Here is a 20,681-nt window from a genome sequence, read left to right on the forward strand (position 1 = left end):
GGCAGTTATGCAGGTGACATTAAAGCCTGCTTAAATGTCAGAAATTATAAACTGGGAATTTAATGTGAACTTTTTACTTGATTTTTAGAAAAAAAATTAGCTTCTACTAAATTTGCTAATTAGTATGTCATATTAACATTTAGAACAACTAATTAGTGAAGTCACTTGACTAAAAACAGAATTTCTTTATAAATCACTTAACATATATTTATTTACTCTTCTATACAGACTTATGCAAGAAAAACAAAATAGTAAATTTAAGAGTTCAGACATCTTAGACAGGACTTGACTTCTGGGCTTCCGCAAGATGTGGAAACTTCTTTAGAAGAATTTTTGCCTTCTTTTTCTCTAAATTTTCCTTCCGTGCTTTGATGCGGGCTCGTTTCTCACGTTCCAGTCTAGAATCAAAAAAGCATAACAGCAGTTTATACAAAAGTATTTCCCTGTTATTCAATACTATCAAAATACGCATAAGTCAATTACATCAAAGCCTCAAAATGCCAGTCTCTGTATTTGGTGTGTTCTGTATATTATTAAACTTGAATAGTAATCACTGTAAACCTACGCAAGTCAAGAGCATCTGAAACCCTATACCAACTATCCCTCCTATTTCCTGACTAGGAAGAATGTCCAGAGTGGGCCTTAAGTTCAATCCTAATATGACTGAGTTTCATCTCTTAGCAGGGTGTTATTCTCTCTGTGTGTGGGGGAAATGATAAGCTAGAGTGAATAGTATTTGAAAGTAGGGAATTCCTACAAGTCTCAGGATATATTTCAGGATGTCAAAAATCTAATGTGCTCAACAATATTAGAGGGTTTGTAAAACACAACAGAAAGACCTAACACCTTACTAAGAGATGATTCTTAGGCTCTGGCTAGACTTACTGTTCTTTAAATGAGTTTGTTCCCACACATCAGTATCCCAGGGCATGACACATCTCCATAAATCACAACATAAATTATTTGACCTGTCAACAAAGGAGTTGTAAAAATAGAAAATGAAAAAATTCTTGGATACCAAGCGTCTACTGTATTTAAATCCCCATCTTAGAGATATTGATCAATAGAAGTAAGCTTATATAAATATAACAAAGAGATGTACTGCTGAAGTTACTAGTTTTTTTGGGGAAAAAAAAGACAATACAATATTCCAGTACTATGGGAAAGGTCACAAATTTGAGGTAACAAGTATTACAGGTGGGTGAAGTAAAAACGCACATACATAGGAACAGTAAGACTAAACAACGTCAAAATGAGATCACCCACTGCACTCATCAGTCTTTGCTCCAACTAAATTTTGACCATTTACAAAACATAAGAACCCGTCTGAAAGGAAAAAGGTTTGCTATTCTTAATACTCAGAAGGTGATGCTACATTCTCTTGAAGGTGAGGCTAGAAAAGGTGGTTTCAAAAACGAAATCATTAGAATATGTATAAAACCTGTAAAAGTGATACTGGATTGACATATTCTCATTATTTTTAGTTATTTACAACTTCACCCTGTGACTAAGGGACAACAAAAGGATCAAACAGCACAACACTGCTTGGAGCAATCTCAGAAAGTAACAGTGTAGTCAGATTTTTTCAGTTGCTTAGCATTTAACTAGGTCTTACATGTGAATAGGAAAGACTTAAAAGCTGTACCAACAGGAGAAGCACAAGTGGAAAATGAGCAAGGAGCATTTAGGAAACAATGCAAGAGTTCTGACTGATGAAGAGTAGGTTGCTGAGACTTGCAGGATTGCTGGGAGGAAAAGAGTTTCAGATTTTATCCTGTAGACAGGAAGCTGCTGTATGTTTCTGAACAGCACTGATGTGATTTAAAAAAAAAAGGGCTTGAGGAAAATGAGCCAGGAGGCAGTATTTGAATGCACTGGGTAAAGAACATGTTCAGCAGTTCAGTCTGATGAAGACAATGCACCAGGGCAAAGACAGTGGGAGAAGAGAGATTCAAATCAAGGACTGATTACAGCAGTGGTGATGGAGAAGACCACAGGGTTTAGTGCCCACGCAGACGGCATTCGACAGATAAGGTGAAGAGAGGGGTAACTGGTTTAGTGGGGAGGATGAGTTTAAATGTGATTCTAAAGTAATTAAACACTTAAAGCCAAGTTTAGAGATAGATTGCATCCTGTTTAAATTGTTTTTACAAGTTTGTTTTGGTATGAAAATCTTTCAGGGGAGAAAATCGGTTTTCGAGGAACTTGCTAAAAGTAGAATGTATTATTCAAGAGAGTTGTTAAAAGCTGTGGGTCGCCAGGCGCGGTGGCTCACGCCTGTAATCCCAGCACTTTGGGAGGCCGAGGCGTGGTGGATCACAAGGTCAAGAGATTGAGACCATCCAGGTCAACATGGTGAAACCCCGTCTCTACTAAAAATACAAAAAATTAGCTGGGCATGGTGGCGCGCGCCTGTAATCCCAGCTACTCAGGAGGCTGAAGCAGGAGAATTGCCTGAACCCAGGAGGCAGAGGTTGCGGTGAGCCGAGATTGTGCCATTGCACTCCAGCCTGGGTCACGAGCGAAACTCCGTCTCAAAAAAAAAAAAAAAAGCTGTGGTTCTTGGGCTACTATTGTGCTGCTACGATTTCCCAGCTTTGAATTCTATTTCTAGCACCTTTAGTCAGGAGCTCTTTGGTTCCTCCGCCCTGTCTCACTCTCGAGTCACAGCAATGGGAGTTGAGTAGCACCCTTGGCCCAGGAAACCATAGGCTTGCTGTACTTTTCCCTTCTACTTGCAGTTTTGGGAATTAAACTCCATCCTATTTTAAATAGCTCTTTAAAAAAAAATCTGAAGTTTGTATGGTTATCAGGGAGTGGTTCATGGGAACACTGAGCTACTCTGTCATAACAGAAGCCCTGCCTTCTTCCTATTGAGGGATAAACCTTGAAGGAGACCCAGGCATCTGGGATCACCTCCCCCTCGACTTCCACACTGCATTTCAATAGAAGAAAAGGCTGGCCACCTGGCACCTTCTGAATCACCTTCCTGTAAATAACACACTTGGTATTGGGGAAACTATGGAAGACAGTTTTTACTTAAACAAGATCCTTTTCACATGTGATTTCTAAAACTGTAAACCCAGAAACCTTTTCACATATGATTCCTAAAGCTGTAAATCCAAAACCATTTCACTGGTGATTTCTAAGGCTGTAAACCTAAGATTCTTTCATGTGTAATATCTAGAGTGTAAGCCTATAGATATTTTGCCTAGAGGCAAAACCTTTCTTTGTTGGACGAGCTGGGTTAAGACGAATCATCGCCCGGCTCCCGGCTGTAATAATAAACCCCTCCCTTCCCCGTTCCGTGTTCGAGAGCTGTTTCTTGTGGCTGCTCCTGTTACAACCTCATGAAGGAAAAATGTGCTGGAGGAAATATTTGGAGATCAACATTCTTCAGGATAACATGAGTTTATTTATTTTTATTTTTTCATGAGTTTAGATATAATACAAAAGACTTCTCTTCCTCCCCCTTTTCAATGGCCTTGCAGTAACATGAAGTTACACTGTATGCAGTTGAATTATTTGGGCCTTCATTTTCATATCACAATAGAAAGTTTTCTATATACATATAGATAGAATAGAAAGGCAATAAAACTTCTGAAATGATACGTACTATAATGTTAACAGTGGCTATTTTTTTTCCTGTTTTTTGAGACAGAGTCTTACTCTGTCACCCAGGCCGGAGTGCAATGGTGCAATCTCAGCTCACTGTGACCTCTGCCTCCCAGGTTCAAGCGATTCTCATGCCTCTGCTTCCTAAGCAGCTGAGATTACAGGTGCACACCACCATGGCTAATTTCTGTACTTTTAGTAGAGACAGGTTTTCGCCACTTTGGACAGGCTGGTCGAAAACTCTCCTGACCTCAAGTGATCTACCTGCCTCAGCCTCCCAAAGTGCTGGGATTACAGGCATGAGCCACTGTGCTTAGCCAACAGTGGCTTTTCTGAAGGTGAGCTTATATACGACTTCAATTTTTCTTTCTACCTGACTTTCCTATTTTTTAAATTTCTTAGGTAATAACAGAAATTAAAATTTAAAGAAAGCTTAATGTATGTCATCTGGTATAAAGATACCATGTTTTATTATTAAGGGTACTTGTGCTCACCTGAGAAAACGGTCCACATAAGGCATTGCAAAGAATCGTTTCCTATTGTATCTTTTATTTAGGTGCCAAGGTATAGGCCACGGCTTGAACTTGTGCCTGCCGATAAGGTAAGAAGTTATTTGCCTTAAAGAAAACATTTAATACAATTTCACTTTCGTTAATTTACCTCAAATGGGTTAGTCCAAATAAAATTAGTAGAAAATAAAATAGATAAATGCTTAGTGAGATGCTTTGGCAATTTCTCTCTTTTCTGTTTTGGACTTATTGGTTATAGACCGCATACGCTCTCCAATTTGGCTCCAAGCAGCCCTGTTACCACCAACTCCATTAAAAGAACCTACCAACTGAGTCATAAGTGGCATACTGTCAAGAGTACAGGGAAGGGCTCTAACCAAAACGCCTACCCCATTCTGCCTACGTGAAAAGTTTAATGATACTTCATCTTGGTTGTTCAACCCAAAAGGTAAATGAAATTCCTTCTGAGGGGAGGTTTATTTACCTTTGGGTTGAACAGCCTCACTTCAGAAGGAGGTTTATTTACACCAGGTTTTCTCAGTTATTTATGCCTCAGCATGACTGTTAATTATCAAATCCTTTCCCAAAGGCTGACAAGAGTGTGGGATTTGGATGTAGGAGCAACAAGGAGGTATTAAAAAAACTATTTCATAATTTGGTGTCGGGCTTATCCTGATGGCAATGGGAGCAAACTGAGACTGGTTCATGTGACATTCCCTGAGACTTAAAAAAAAAATAGTTCCAGGTTCTCAAGGGGCAAAGAGGGCAGGTGTGTGTCCTGAAGTTAGCTTCATGGGTTTTACACCTTCTGAAGTGACGTGCGTACACGTACATTCTTCTGGGGAAATTATTGATTAACTTTCATCAGATCCTCAGAAGGTCTTGTGATTCACATAAGATTAAGAACCACACTCCCTTCCTTTCCCTGCCATCGTGGTGTGTGCTTTACTCCGTTTCTCGCCATGTCTTCTCACAAGACTTCCAGGATTAAGCGATTCCTGGCCAAGAAACAAAAGCAAAATCGTCCCATTCCCCAGTGGATTCGGATGAAAACTGGTAATAAAATCGGTACAACCCCAAAAGGAGACATTGGAGAAGAACCAGGCTGGGTCTATAAGGAATTACACGAGATGGCACACATATTTATGCTGTCTGAAGGTCACAATCGTGTTACCAAATCAAGCTGAGAAATGTCACTGCTATCTGGAGAAGTTTGAACAGCTTCCTCTCTGGATCTGTTATGAAGGCGTTAGTACAACCCACAGTGCTTCCATTATTCACGTTTAAAAAAAAAAAAAAAAAAAGAAGGCTTTGGTTGCCTGAGTTCAGTAATAAATATGTGAGACCTTTCACTTCTTAAAAAAAAAAAAAAAAAAAAAAAAAAGATTACGAACCACTACAATACAGACTTATAGATAACTGAATCACAGGAAATGGGAGGTCTGGGCTGGTTTTACCAGATAAAGCTACCTTCATTCATATTCTCCTTCATTAAGGTCCAAAGGGGTGTGGGACCTCTTTTTATATTAGACATACCTCTAACGTATCTCATATGGTGTAAATTTTTTTTTTTTTAAAGATATTGGGCAGGGGAGGCATGGATTTTTACTCTCATTTTAGAAGAGCCACAATGTAACTACATACCAGATGACCCTTCCAAAGATGTCTCTTCTCCAAGCACCAGGTCGAGCTCTTTCTTGACCAGTCTGAAGAAGCCTCAGGGCATCTTCTCTTTCCTGGACAACGGTATCTAAAGCATCCATGGACTCTACTACCTGAAAAGAGAAGAGAAAGATCTTCCTGGACAACCGTATCTAATGCATCTAAGGAATCTGCTACCGGAAGAGAACAGAAAGACCCAATTTTAACAATCACCTACTACAAAATTCAAGGAAAGAGAATGTATAGACACTTCTGCTACAAAAAATTAACGATAAATATTTATGCCAAAGAACCACTCTGTTAAGTACTTCCTAAAAATCTTTTTGGCACACGCAGGTCTACATGGGTGTCTATATTACCACTTTCTATATTTTTTAAAAAGCTTACAGTTGTATTTAAATACAAATCTATTTCCATATATTAGTTTTGTTTGGAGTGAGATACACTTATATCAATTCTTTTTGGAGACCCAATTTGAATCATGTTATTTCAAGACTCAATGAGCTAATAAATAGTGATGGCTCACTGCTATTTTCATTACCTTAAAAAAGACATGTTTTGGTCTCAACCAATCACTGTGTCCCTGACATGCAGATATGGATACTGTGGCCTGCTTGGTAGCTGTTACTGCTACAGGGAAAGGAATACAGTCCATCCAGATATGAATCTCCAAAGATTTATCAAGATGCAAGATGATATTATTAAACTTCTATTTCATCACTTTAAGATTTCTATGGTGTTATAATGTATATATTTGCAGAGTAATATGTGTATGTGTATATACATATGTGTGTGTGTGTGTATATATATATATTTTTTTTTTTTTTTTGAGACAGAGTCTCTCTCTGTTGCTCAGGCTGGAGAGCAGTGGTGTGATCTTGGCTCACTGCAAGCTCCACCTCCCAGATTCAAGTGATTCTTCCACTTCAGCCTCCCAAGTAGCTGGGATTACAGGTGCCTGCCACCATGCCCAGCTAATTTTTCATATTTTTAGTAGAGATACGGTTTCACCATGTTGGCCAGGCTGGTCTCAAAATCCTGGCCTCAGATGATCCTCCCAACTTGGCCTCCCAAAGTGCTGGGATTACAGGCATGAGCTACTGCACCTGGCCTTATATATGTTTACATATAAATATTCATGGCTGGGCATGGTGGCTCATACCTGTAATCCCAGCACTTTGGGAGGCCAAGGTGGGAGGACCACCTAAGGTTGGGAGTTGAAGACCAGCCTGACCACAATATTGAGAAACCTCGTCTCTACTAATAATACAAAATTACCTGGGCGTGGTGGCACATGCCTGTAATCCCAGCTACTCAGGAGGCTGACGCAAGAGAATTGCTTGAACCTAGGAGGTTGTGGTGAGTGGAGATTGTACTCCAGCCTGGGCAACAAGGGCAAAACTCTGTCAAAAAAAAAAAAAAAAAAAAGCAAAACAAAATAAACATTTGTGAGTCGTTTTCAAAGCGCCTCGCGCTGATTCTCACGGGCCCGGCCGCTGGCCCCCGCTCTGCCCTGCAGCATAATAAAATGGCTAATCAGGTCAATGGTAATGCGGCATGGTTAAAAGAAGAGGAAGAACCAATGGATACTTCCAGTGTAACTCACACAGAACACTACAAGACACTGATACAGGCAGGCCTCCCACAGAAGGTGGCAGAAAGACTTGATGAAATACTTCAGACAGGATTGGTAGCTTATGTCGATCTTGATGAACAAGCAATTGATGCTCTCAAGGAATTTAATGAAGAAGGAGCTTTGTCTGTACTACAGCAGTTCAAGGAAAGTGACTTATCGCATGTTCAGAACAAAAGTGCATTTTTATGTGGAGTTATGAAGACCAACAGGCAGAGAGAGAAACAGGGGAGCAAGGTGCAAGAGTCCACAAAGGGACCTGATGAAGCGAAGATCAAGGCCTTGCTTGAGAGAACTGGTTATACTCTGGATGTAACCACGGGACAGAGGAAGTATGGTGGTCCTCCACCAGACAGTGTGTACTCTGGCATGTAACCAGGAATTGGAACAGAGCTGTTTGTAGGTAAAATACCAAGAGATTTATATGAGGATGAGTTGGTGCCCCTTTTTGAGAAAGCTGGACCCATTTGGGATCAGCGTCTTATGATCAGATCCGTCTTATCTGATCTGTCTGGTCAGAATAGAGGGTATGCATTTATCACCTTCTGTGGAAAGGAAGCTGCACAGGAAGCTGTGAAACTGTGTGACAGCTATGAAATTCGCCCTGGTAAACACCTTGGAGTGTGCATTTCTGTGGCAAACAACAGACTTTTTGTTGGATCCATTCCGAAGAATAAGACTAAAGAAAACATTCTGGAAGAATTCAGTAAAGTCACAGGTTTAACAGAGGGTTTGGTGGACGTTATTCTCTATCATCAACCCGATGACAAAAAGAATCGAGGGTTCTGCTTCCTTGAATATGAGGATCACAAGTCAGCAGCACAAGCCAGACGCCGGATGATGAGTGGAAAAGTATATGGGGAAATGTAGTTACAGCTGAATGGGCTGACCCTGTGGAAGAACGAGATCCAGAAGTCATGGCTAAGGTAAAAGTTTTGTTTGTGAGAAATTTGGCTACTACAGTGACAGAAGAAATATTGGAAAGGTCATTTTCTGAATTTGGAAAACCTGAAAGAGTGAAGAAGTTGAAAGATTATGCATTTGTTCATTTTGAAGACAGAGGAGCAGCTGTTAAGGCAATGGATGAAATGAATGGCAAAGAAATAGAAGGGGAAGAAATTGCATAGTCTTAGCCAAGCCACCAGACAAGAAAAGGAAAGAGCGTCAAGCTGCTAGACAGGCCTCCAGAAGCCCTGCGTATGATTATTACTACCACCCTCCTCCTCGAATGCCACCTCCAATTAGAGGTCGGGGTCGTGGCGTGGGGAGCGGTGGATATGGCTACCCTCCAGATTACTATGGCTATGAAGATTACTATGATGATTACTATGGTTATGATTATCACGACTATCGTGGAGGCTATGAAGATCCCTACTACGGCTATGATGATGGCTATGCAGTAAGAGGAAGAGGAGGAAGGGGAGGGCGAGGTGCTCCACCACCACCAAGGGGAAGGGGAGCACCACCTCCAAGAGGTAGAGCTGGCTATTCACAGAGGGGGGAACCTTTGGGACCACCAAGAGGCTTAGGGGTGGCAGAGGGCGTCCTGCACAACAGCAGAGAGGCCGTGGTTCCCGTGGATCTCGGGGCAATCGTGGGGGCAATGTAGGAGGCAAGAGAAAGGCAGATGGGTACAACCAGCCTGATTCCAAGCGCCGTCAGACCAACAACCAACAGAACTGGGGTTCCCAACCCATCGCTCAGCAGCCGCTTCAGCAAGGTGGTGACTATTCTGGTAACTATGGTTACAATAATGACAACCAGGAATTTTATCAGGATACTTATGGGCAACAGTGGAAGTAGACAAGTAAGGGCTTGAAAATGATACTGGCAAGATACGATTGGCTCTAGATCTACATTCTTCAAAAAAAAAAATGGCTTAACTGTTTCATCTTTAAGTAGCAATTTGCTGCCATTTGTATTGGGCTGAAGAAATCACTATTGTGTATATACTCAAGTCTTTTTATTTTTCCTCTTTTCATAAATGCTCTTGGACATTACTGGGCTTGCAGAGTTCCCTTATTCTGGGGATTACAATGCTTTTATCATTTCAGGCTTCATTTTAGCTTCAAAACAAGCTGGGCACACTGTTAAATCATGATTTTGCAGAACCTTTGGTTTTGGACAGTTTCATTTTTTTGGATTTGGAATAGATTACATAGGAGTATGGAGTATGCTGTAAATAAAAATACAAGCTAGTGCTTTGTCTTAGTAGTTTTAAGAGATTAAAGCAAACAAATTTAAGTTTTCTTGTATTGAAAATAACCTATGATTGTATGTTTTGCATTGCTAGAAGTAGGTTAACTGTGTTTTTAAACTGTTATAACTTCACACCTTTTTGAAATCTGCCCTACAAAATTTGTTTGGCTTAAATGTCAAAAGCCGTTACAATTTGTTCTTTGTATTTCCAATTTCTTGTTCATGTAAGATTTCAATAAAACTAAAAAATATAAAAATAAATAAAAATAAAAAAATAAACATTGTATGCTGGGGATTGAAACGTGAAATGGACCAAAGTTTTTCATAGTTCTAAATACATAATGAGAGCCATTTTATTATGTGTATCACCCCTGAGCCTCACAACAGGTATCCAATACTGCACAAGCACATTTGCTTCTCATAAAAATCCTCAAAAAAAGCACAGATTACGGCCAGGCACGGTGGCTCACGCCTGTAATCCCAGCACTTTGGGAGGCCGAGGCGGGCAGATCACAAGGTCAGTTGAGGACTAGACTGGCCAACATGGTGAAACCCCATCTCTACTGAAAAATACAAATAGCAGCTGGGCATGGTGGCTGGTGCCTGTAATTACAGCTACTTGGGAGGTTGAGGTAGGAGAACTGCTTGAACAGGGACCCAGGAGGTAGAGGTTGCAGTGAGCCAAGATCACGCCACTGCACTGCAGCCTGAGCTACAGAGTGAGACTCCATCTCAAAAAAAAAAAAAAAAAGCACAGATTATAAAGATAATATCCCAGGTAGCTATGAGATCTGAAAAACATGTGAAAGCCACAAATTTAGATAAAATTACTTCATAATCTGTTTTGGTTTTATTTTTTTGAGACAGGGTCTAGCTCTGTTGCCCAAGCTGGAATGGAGTGGCACGATCTTGGCTCACTGCAACCTCTGCCTCCCAGGCTCAAGCGATCCTCCCACCTCAGCCTCCCAGGTAGCTGTGACTACAGGCATGTGCCATCACACTCGCCAAATTTTTGTATTTTTTTGGTATAGATAGGGTTTTGGCATGTAGCCCACTCTGGTCTCCAACTCCTTGGGCTCAAGTGACCTGCTTGCCTTGGCCTCCCAAAGTACTGAGATTACAGGCGTGAGTGTCTGCGCCAGGCCCATAACCTGCTGTGTTCACACTCAGCACTTCCACGATCCGCAGCTTCACTGAGTGATACAATAGCTGAGTTCACATGCCTTCCTCTCAACTATTTTATTTTCTACAAGATCCCTGAAAAAGAAAAGATGACTAAGACAAATTCTATTTTGAAGAGAAACTTAGGGGAAAAGGGACCACACTGATAAGGGCTTTATACAAAACGCTCTAATCTTTAGAAATTTGTAGTAAATCTGGTTGTTGACTAACTATATGAAGCAGTTTACCTAGGCAAGGGTAAGACTTGAGGCTTAACTTAGCTGAAATCCAATGTTAGCTCACGAAGATAGAAAGTCAACGGCTACCAAGTCCACAGAATTCACATTCAAAAGTTCATGCCAACAAATGTGAAGGAAAATCAAGTGTTATTTAGATCTACCTTACTGAAAACAAGTAAACCTGAAAGAGCCTTTTTCTCTAGTGTGTAAGTTTCTCAGTGCGAAGAGCGCCAGCTGAGAGGATATGGAACTATCAGGACTGTGCTCCAGGGTTCTCACCTGGCACCATATAGGCTTCTATTTATAGCCAATAATTCATCACAGAGTAGCCCTTGAAACACAGTTTTTAAAAAGAGACAAAGAGATACACTTGCAAAATTGTAATCTATCTTTTATCATTTGCCTTTTTTCTGTGTTTCAAACACAAGGGGACTAACATAACATCATTCATTTATTTGGGTGATAAATAGGTACTAATACTCTGAAAAGAAACACATATAGTCGAGATATTTATCTCAAATGGAGAGTTACTACTTTAGTTGTAATCATAGCTAACTATTCTGCCAGAATGATAACATTTCTCCCTTAATTTTCATATTATTCTGTAAGTAAAATCTGTCTGTAATATGCTTGAATTGGGTATCAACTCAGATCAGCTGAGTGGTAAGAACCATATACCAATGATCATTCTTCTTTTCTCTTCCTTAGACAGTTTCAGGTCTTCAGTTTCTATCTTACATTGCGAATTTTTAAAAAAAAATTTTTGCTTAATAAAGTTTCCTTAGTGGCATGTCACAAAACACTGGAAACACCAGATATATTTGAAGTTTGAAAAAAATTATGGTCACTTTCAGCTTATCTGGAGTAAATTTTTATCATTTTGGGTTCTACTGATTCAGAAAGTCCAGTAGATATGACCTGTTGGGCTGGAGTTCACCTCCGAAATATAAATTCAAAGCAATCCACTGTTGACGTTCAAAAGTTCTGTAACAGCCCCATTATAGCCAAAACTTGTTAATCGAATAAACAATGTGTTCTTTACAAAGCATCCTTACTTGTCATTGCACTTTTCATTTTTTATTTTTTGAGACAGGGTCTTGCTGGGTCATCCAGGCTGGAGTATGCTGGCACAATCATGGCTCACTACAGCCTCAACCTCCCAGGCCCTATTCTTTAAAAAAATTTCACTGTCAGGAAACACAAAGAAAGACTGAGTCTCCAGATTAAAGGAGACTAAAGAGATACATGAAAATTCATGATGCGGAATTTTCTTTTGCCATAAAAGACACTGTTGGGATAACTGATAGTCTCTAAATAAGATCTCTAGATTCAGCTAATAATATTTTATCAATGTTAATTTCCTGATTTTGAAAATTACACAGTGGTTATATAAAGGAATAACCTGGTTTCTCTTAAGTTTTTATAGATAAAGGGATGTCATATGTACAACTTACTCTCAAACATTTGAGAAAAAATAGTGCGTGTGGAGAGGTGATGGACTCATAGAAAGATAAGGTAAATGCAGTAAAACAGTTACATGAGGATCTGGGTAGAGGGCATATGAGAATTCCTTCTACTATTCTTTTAATTTTTCTGAGAGTCTAATATTTTGTCAAAATAAAGGTAAAAGAACAAAAATATGGCCGGGTGCGGTGGCTCACACCTATAATCCCAACACACTGGGAGGCCGAGATGGGAGGATCATGAGGTCAGGAGGTTGAGACTAGCCTGGCCAATATGAAGAAACCCGTTTCTATTAAAAATATAAAAATTAGCTGGGCACAGTGGCACACACCAGTAATCCCAGCTACACAGGAGGCTGAGGCAGAAGAATCGTTTGCACCTGGGAGGCGGATGTTGCAGTGAGCCAAGATCACGCCACTGCACTCCAGCCTGGTGACAGAGCAAGACTCCATCTCAAAAAAGAACAAAAATGTTATATAATTCAACTTTCTCTACATCAGACATAATTAGGGTAAATCAATAAGGTTTTATTTTATACCTTCTTTGATTTTCTCCAGGGATTGCTATGTCCTTCCATCTGAAAGGCAGTGTGGTAATAACCGCTGTGACTGGTGAGGAAAGGAAGCTAAAGTAGCTGAGGTTACTAGAGGCAGCAGGACTAATGCTATCACCAAAACTGAGGTCTGCTCCCACTACTTACTATGGCACAGAAAAATCAATAAAGGGCTCATCTTGCAAGCAATATAGTAAAAGCATAAATCTAAATGTAAACCTAAGTCTTCCATGTGGAAAAATATCTGAAATAAGACTTTTAAAAGATGTAGATCTCATACTGATATGAAAATATATCCAGGATACATTACATAGGTGAAAAATTCAAGTTTAAAAAGATTATAGCCACATTTGTATAAATAAAAACAATTAGATATACTTCTACACATACAGAAAAATTTTGATGGATAAATATGAAACATATAAGATTGATTACCTCTGAGAATGGGAACAAATACACAAGGGATCATTCTTTTAACAAAGAAAGAAAAGTGAATTTAAAAAGTAACCAACCTTTCACACTCTGTAAATAAATTAAACACTACTGACTCTTACACTTAAAAATGGTCAAGATGGGGCCGGGTGCGGTGGCTCAAGCCTGTAATCCCAGCACTTTGGGAGGCCGAGACGGGTGGATCACGAGGTCAAGTGATCAAGACCATCCTGGTCAACATGGTGAAACCCCGTCTCTACTCAAAATACGAAAAAATTAGCTGGGCATGGTGGCGCGTGCCTATAATCCCAGCTACTCAGGAGGCTGAGGCAGGAGAATTGCCTGAACCCAGGAGACAGAGGTTGCGGTGAGCCGAGATAGCGCCATTGCACTCCAGCCTGGGTAACAAGAGCGAAACTCCGTCTCAAAAAAAAAAGAAAAGAAAAGAAAAAAAATGGTCAAGATGGTAAAGTTTATGTTATGTGATTTTTTTACCACAGTATTTTAAAAAGCAGTAAAAATTACTCTAGTTACTAAGGAAATGGTTAAACCAGAACTAGAAATGTAAAGTGGTACAGCTACTTTAGAAAACAGTTTGGCAGTTTCTCATGTCAAACACAGATTTAGCATGTGAGCCAGCAATTTGACTCCTAGGTTTCTACTCAAATAAAAACATTTGTCCACAAGTATGTCACAAGTTGTAGGTAGGTTTGGGAGGTTAAGGCAGGCGGATAACTTGAAGTCAAGAGTTTGAGACAGGCCTGGCCAACATGGTGAAACCCCATTTATACCAAAAGTACAAAAATTAGCTGGGCATGGTGGTGCGTGCCTATAATCCCAGTTACTTGGGAAGCTGAGGCAGGAAAATCACTTGAACCTGGGAAGTGGAGGTTGCAGTGAGCCATGATATCACACCACTGCACTCCGGTCTGGGCGACAGAGTGAGACACTCCGTGCCACAAAAGGAAAAAAAAGTTGCAGGCAGGAATGAGGAATGACTGCTGATGAGTATGAGATTTCTTTTAGGGGTCATGGAAATGTTTCAAAATGAGCTGTGCTGGTTGCATTACTCAAATTTACTAAAAATTAAACAGAAATAAGAAAAAAAAATCTATTTGACAAGTAATACAGGAACCACACACCCACTCCTTTTTGCTGTAATCCCGCAGCCCAGTCCTTCCTTCTCCAGTCGCTCTGGACTTGGCATTGGCAACCTCTCCAGCCTCCCCAGTCCTTACCTTCTCCAGCCGCTCTGGACTTGGCATTGGCAATATCTGCCGCTTGGCCTCCTGCTGGAGGGTTAGAAGCATGTTCCTTTCCTTGAGTAAGACATACCTATACAAAAGAATACAGACCTTGTGAAGGTATTCTGTGGTTATGTTAACAGAGCTGTGATTTCTGACATCAAAAATAATTATCTGTACTTGAAAGGCACTTTAGGGGTGAGGTGCTGTGGCTCATGCCTGTAATCCCAGAACTTTGGGGGCTAAGGTGGGAGGATTGCTTGACCTCAGGAGTTCCAGACCAGCCTGGGCAACACAGCAAGACTCCATCTCTACAAAAAATAAAAAATGTAATTAGCCAGGCATGGCAGCACACACTTGTAGCCCCAGCTATTTGGGAGACTGAGGCAGAAGGACTGCTTGAGTCTGGTAGCCCAAGGCTATAGTGGGCTATGATCACACTGCTACACTCCGGCCTGGTGATAAAATGAGATCTTGTCTCAAAACAAAAAGTCATACTAAAAATCTCAATATACAGAATATGATTACAAAGAATAATCCTTTATACGTAACCATCTTTGCTTATCCATTTGTTTAATAAACTTTCCATGTGCCACATACATTAAGTGCTAAGGGAGTTACGAAGAGGCATAAAACATAGTCCTTACATTCCAAGTGAAGAGTAGAGGAGGAAATGCAAGACAAAGAACATTGACTGTTTGTTACACACCACACAGTGTGTCAAGCATTTTATATGCACTTATTTCATTCAGTTCTCACAACCACCTTCTGAGGTTGGTACTATTTCCACTTACTAAATGAAGAAGCAAAGGCTGAAAGAAGTAAGGTATTCTGGGTCACACAGGTAATTCAAGATTCAAATCCCTGACTCTCTGTGTAAAAATCCATTCTATTTTAATTCCACCATACTGCTTCTGATACTGTAATGTGATGTGGCATAGTACGTGGGACAGATGATAAGCACCAGAAGAATTAAGTGGGGGAGATGAGAAACATCTTTTCTAGCTAAGATGACCAGGGGAAGATTCACAGAGGAGATGAAATATATGACAGAAGGAGAGCAGAGCAAACACAATCGACAGTACTGAAGCAGCAGAGCTAAAGTGAAGACAGATTTTCTCAATATATCTGTTTGAGAATAAGAGTTGGGGCCAGGCTCACTCCTGTAATCCCAGCACTTTCCAAGGCTGAGGCAGGTGGATCACTTGAGGTCAGGAGTCTGAGACCAGACTGGTCAAAGTGGTGAATCCCTGTCTCTACTAAAATACAAAAATTCAGCCAGGCATGGTGTGAGCCTGTAATCCCAGCTACTTGAGAGGCTGAGGCATGATAACTGCTTGAACCTGGGAGGTGGAGGTTGTAGTGAGCCAAGATCATGCCACTGGCATTCCAGCCTGGGCAACAGAGTGAGACTGTGTCTCGAAAAAATAAGTAAATGTCTACTAGAGTGTCTAGGCAGGTAACAACGATGAAGGAAGCAGACATGGTGAAAAAACCACAGGGCAGGTGAAAAGTGGTGTGTCCCTGCTCCATCCAGAAGGGGCAGCTGCTCCACAGACCAGCCAAGTTGTTGCCATGTAGCAATGCAGGACCAGTGCTGCCAAATCACAGGTCACATTATTCAATAGCAGACAGAAATAATACTTTTTGTGTGAAACTTCCCAACTTAAAAAGCAATTATGGTCCAAACAAAACATATCTTTGGGCTAAATATAGTACATCAAAATTCAACCTGTCGTAAATCCTCTCAAGTCTCTCTAATTCATCAGAGCCTGCCAGAAAAATCTACCTAAATTTCTCAATTAAATGCACCCTCCAACACACCCTTCCAAAGCAAATAAGCTAAAGATTACAGACCCTGAAAATGTAATAAAAAGGAGAGAATCCTAAATATGAGCAAGGGCTGGGCGACGTGGCTTAAGCCTGTAATCCCAGCATGCTGGGAGGCCGAGGCGGGAGGATCACTTGAGCCCAGGTCAAAGCTGCAGGAAGCCGTGACTGTGCCACTGCACTCCAGCCTGAGCAAGAGCCAGACCTCGTCTCAAAGAAAAAAACAGCAACCGACTGTTCCCTGTTTCATTTTATTAACTGACTGAAATTGCTAGTATAAAGGTTAGGAGGATTAATGTAAGCTATACAGTAAAGTTTCTAAATCCCCAACTACTTGAGAATTGTGACATTTGTCATAATCTAACCTGTCACATAAAAATTTTTCATGATCGTAAACATCAGATTTATCATCCATAGTACTATAACACAAATCACTTTACTCAATTTCCTATATCAGATAGATTTAGTGTTTACCTCATTGGTACACTGTAACTGCTTCAAATGTCTAGATGTGAATGTCTTTAGTATACTTACCAAAGTTTATGTAAATCTTCATTACTTTTGTTCCTTAGTTGCTGACGGGTCCATGCTGCTCCTATTAAAATGACAATACATAACATGAAATAATGTTTCTAGCCATGTGCCCTTTGGCAAATGATTAAAGCTCTCTAAACCTGTCTAAACCTGTTGTTTCCTTATCTGTAAAATATATAATTGCAGTGTATAGTACATAACATAATGTGTTATTAGGGATAAATTAGGTAACATACAAAAATACTATTAACATGATTGGCAATAGCATTAAAAAAAATGGTAGCATTAGTAAGAATGTATTTTCACACCTTAATGACAAAATACGTTATGTCATTATAAATTTACTTTTTGGCCAGGCCAAGGTGGGCAGATCACCTGAGGTCGGGAGATCGAGACCAGCCTAATCAACACAGAGAAACCCATCTCTACTAAAAATACAAAATTAGCTGGGCATGGTGGTACATGCCTGTAATCCCAGCTATTTGGAAGGCTGAGGCAGGAGAATCGCTTGAACCCCGGAGACAGAGGTTGCAGTGAGCCCAGATCATGTCACTGCACTCCAGCCTGGGCAACAAGGGTGAAATTCTGTCTCTAAATAAATAAATAAATTTTTAATTATCGCTAAAAAATAAAATCTAAAATAAGCCCTAAACCTTACTTTAGTTAATAATTTCAACCTATTCCTTTTCTAACCATCTTGCCAATCTGCCAAGGAACAATTAACTCAACTATTATATTGTCCTTTTCCTTTTCTCTAGGGAGCAGTCCCAAAGAAAAATGAAAGAGGAAACATCTAAATAATTCCTGAACTGGATAAATAATCCTAGAATAACTGGGGGGAGTTCAATAAATATACCGAATACTGACCAATCCAAATATCTCACCAGATTTTACTTTTTCTTGCCCCCAGTTTTTTGGGTCATCAAAAAATTCTTCTAGTCCTTTCCTTGACAATGTGGTATGAAGTAATCTATACTGGTGAAAGGATGTCACACTTGGTGTACTTTTAGGCAACAAACTAAGAAAAAACCTGAAATTGAAAACATATAAACAAGTCATTAAAGTTTTGTAATATCTTGATTTTATAAGCAATAAACACTATCATAATAAACATAACCATTTGTCATCTATAATGTTTTAAAAAGCTACTTGGGGTTTCTGCATAAGAATTAAATTTTTTTTCTTATTTAGAGACTGGGTCTCACTATGTTGCCCAGGCTGGTCTCGAACTCCTGGGCTCAAGTGATCCTCCCACCTCGCCTCCCAAAGTGCTGGGATTACAGGCGTGAGCCACTATACCTGGCCACAATAAATTTTGAAAATGCTTTAGAAGATATTTTTAATATTGCATTATAGAAGCTGCTACCTTATAATTTCAGGTATGTTGTATAAAATATATTTATACAATTATATTTTAAGGTAACATTTTTGGGTCCTTCTTACATTGCTAATGGGTGCAAATGCAGGTAAAAAGAGCAGTTGATTTTGCAACATGTGGGCTGGGCATGGTGGCTCATACCTGTAATCCCAGAAATTTGGGAGGCTGAGGTGGGACAACCCCTTTGAGCTCAGGAATTCAAGACCAGCTTGGGCAAGATAGCAAAACCTCATCTTTAACAAAAATGCAAAAATTAGCCAGGCGTGGTGGTATGCGCCTTATAGTCCCAACTCCTCGGGAGGCTGAGGTGGGAGAATGGTTTGAGCCTGGGAGGCAGAGGTTTCAGAGAGCTGAGATCACACCATTGTACTCTAGCCTGGGGGACAGTCAGTCCCTGTCTCAAAAAAACAAAAATTAAACCCCCCCAAAATTTTGTAACATCTATCAAATACTTCCTCCTTTAACTCAGTAATTCTACATCTAGAAATTTCAACTGAAGAAATTATCACAGATGGGAATTTATAAGTTAAGATGTGCATTAAAGCACTATATAGAATATCAGGTTTTTAATTATGTAAATGTGCAGCTGAGAATGGTTTAAAAAAGAAACAATCAGACAAATCCAAATAAAGAAGAGAGATGCTTAAAAAGCTAATCTCATCAAAATGTCAACAACGAGAGAGAGAGAAAAAAAAAACTGTTCTGGATTAAAGGAGACTAAAGAGTCATGGCAACCAAGCAATAAATAATGATCCCTCACTGGATCCTCAACCAAAAAAAAAAAAAAGAGGGTGGTGCGGTGGCTCACACCTGTAATCCCAGCACTTTATCAGGCCAAGGCAGGTGGATCATGAGGTCAGGAGATCGAGACCATCCTGGCCAACATGGTGAAACCCCGTCTTTACTAAAAAGTACAAAAATTAGCCAGGCGTGGTGGTGTGCGCCTGTAGTCCCAGCTACTCAGGAGGCTGAGGCAGAATCACTTGAACTGGGAGGCAGGGATTGCAGTGAGAGGAGATCACGCCACTGCACTCCAGCCTGGGCGAAAGAGAGAGGCACCAACTCAAAAAAAAAAAAAAAAATCTGACCTGCGCTACTGTTTATAAAATTCAACTCTATAGACAAACGCCAGTAAAGGGCAGGAAACCATACACGCTAAAGTAAAAAATGATCTCGCTCTGTCCAGACAAGAGTTGTCTTACACCTTGAAATAATGAACAGCACTTTGTGGATGCTTCTTTCTCACGCCTGCAGGGCGACTTTCCATGCATTTGCTATTTTCATTGTAACAAATCCTGTAAATACAAATATCTCTTCTTTTTTAACCCATCCAAACCTGACACAGGCTTGGGTATCGTAACAAAAACATCTTCGCTCAGGCCTGTAATCCCAGCACTTTGGGAGGCCGAGGCGGGTGGATCACGAGGTCAAGAGATCGAGACCATCCTGGTCAACATGGTGAAACCCCGTCTCTACTAAAAATACAAAAAATTAGCTGGGAATGGTGGCGTGTGCCTGTAATCCCAGCTACTCAGGAGGCTGGGGCAGGAGAATTGCCTGAACCCAGGAGGTGGAGGTTGCGGTGAGCCAAGATCGCGCCATTGCACTCCAGCCTGGTTAACAAGAGCGAAACTCCGTCTCAAAAAAAAAAAAATCTTCTGTGAAGTTTTTCCCACCTCACCTATCCCAAGAGGATGTTTCTGTATTTACAGGTTTATTTACTTCAACAAATGTTGGATATCTACAAACCCTATATACTGTCTGGTGCACAGCAGGCAGCAACAAAATGAGGAAGGAATAGAAATGTCGGAGGTGGGCGCGTTCTCCAAGGTCACTCCTCACCAAGGTGGGCTCCGGCTCTCATCCGAGCGGCCTTTCCATTCTTGAGTTGTTCTCGGCATCTTGGCAACCAAACAAGATTCAAAGTTGGAGAGATAGGCAAACTTACTTTATACATCACTTACCCTGTGCAGGCAGGGACCTGCGGAGTTATTAACGATCTGGACGCCTTCAGGGCGGCTGAGACTCGCCTGCAAATAAGTGCCAAACCGGCAGCAGCCATGTTTTCGCATAACTAGGCAAACCGCGTTTCAGCCAACGATGGCGTCACTTCCGGCGTCTAAGCCTACTGTGAAGGAATAGAAACAGGCTCTTGCCCTCACTTAAGATGGTCACCTTCTGCCTTTGTCTTCATTGGTAAATTCACTCTCTCAGCTTCCGTGACCCGC

At 40.6% G+C, this 20,681-nt stretch overlaps 1 protein-coding gene and 2 pseudogenes across 2 annotated transcripts; 2 read left to right on the top strand and 1 right to left on the bottom strand.

The window, feature by feature from the left end:
- Positions 1-181: 181 nt before the first annotated feature.
- Positions 182-20,529, bottom strand: MRPL47 (mitochondrial ribosomal protein L47). 2 transcript variants are annotated; one of them, XM_003734799.6, is made up of 7 exons: positions 20,418-20,529; positions 17,960-18,105; positions 17,076-17,136; positions 14,706-14,802; positions 5,769-5,899; positions 4,110-4,205; positions 182-398 (listed from the first exon to the last, which is right to left on the bottom strand). In XM_003734799.6, the coding sequence occupies exons 1-7, from the start codon at positions 20,513-20,515 to the stop codon at positions 275-277; spliced, it is 753 nt and encodes a 250-aa protein (XP_003734847.1). In that variant the 5' UTR covers positions 20,516-20,529; the 3' UTR covers positions 182-274. The 2 variants fall into 2 exon arrangements, with proteins under 2 accessions (XP_003734847.1, XP_035132198.1); XM_035276307.3 differs by lacking the exon at positions 17,960-18,105.
- On the top strand, positions 4,994-5,696 carry LOC144579474 (large ribosomal subunit protein eL39 pseudogene; annotated as a pseudogene).
- Positions 7,260-9,897, top strand: LOC100396347 (heterogeneous nuclear ribonucleoprotein R pseudogene; annotated as a pseudogene).
- Positions 20,530-20,681: the final 152 nt, after the last annotated feature.

Source organism: Callithrix jacchus, chromosome 15 (assembly GCF_049354715.1).
Source record: "Callithrix jacchus isolate 240 chromosome 15, calJac240_pri, whole genome shotgun sequence".
Taxonomy (NCBI): domain Eukaryota; kingdom Metazoa; phylum Chordata; class Mammalia; order Primates; family Cebidae; genus Callithrix; species Callithrix jacchus.

Excerpts from the sequence above, each read along its gene's own strand:
- MRPL47 (XM_003734799.6), bottom strand. The coding sequence starts at position 20,515 with ATGGCTGCTGCCGGTTTGGCACTTATTTGCAGGCGAGTCTCAGCCGCC. Across the intron at positions 17,137-17,959 it reads GCAAGAAAAAGTAAAATCTG|GAGCAGCATGGACCCGTCAG; the intron begins GTGAGATATTTG and ends TCATTTTAATAG. Across the intron at positions 5,900-14,705 it reads GTCCAGAGCGGCTGGAGAAG|GTAGTAGAGTCCATGGATGC; the intron begins GTAAGGACTGGG and ends TTCTCTTTTCAG.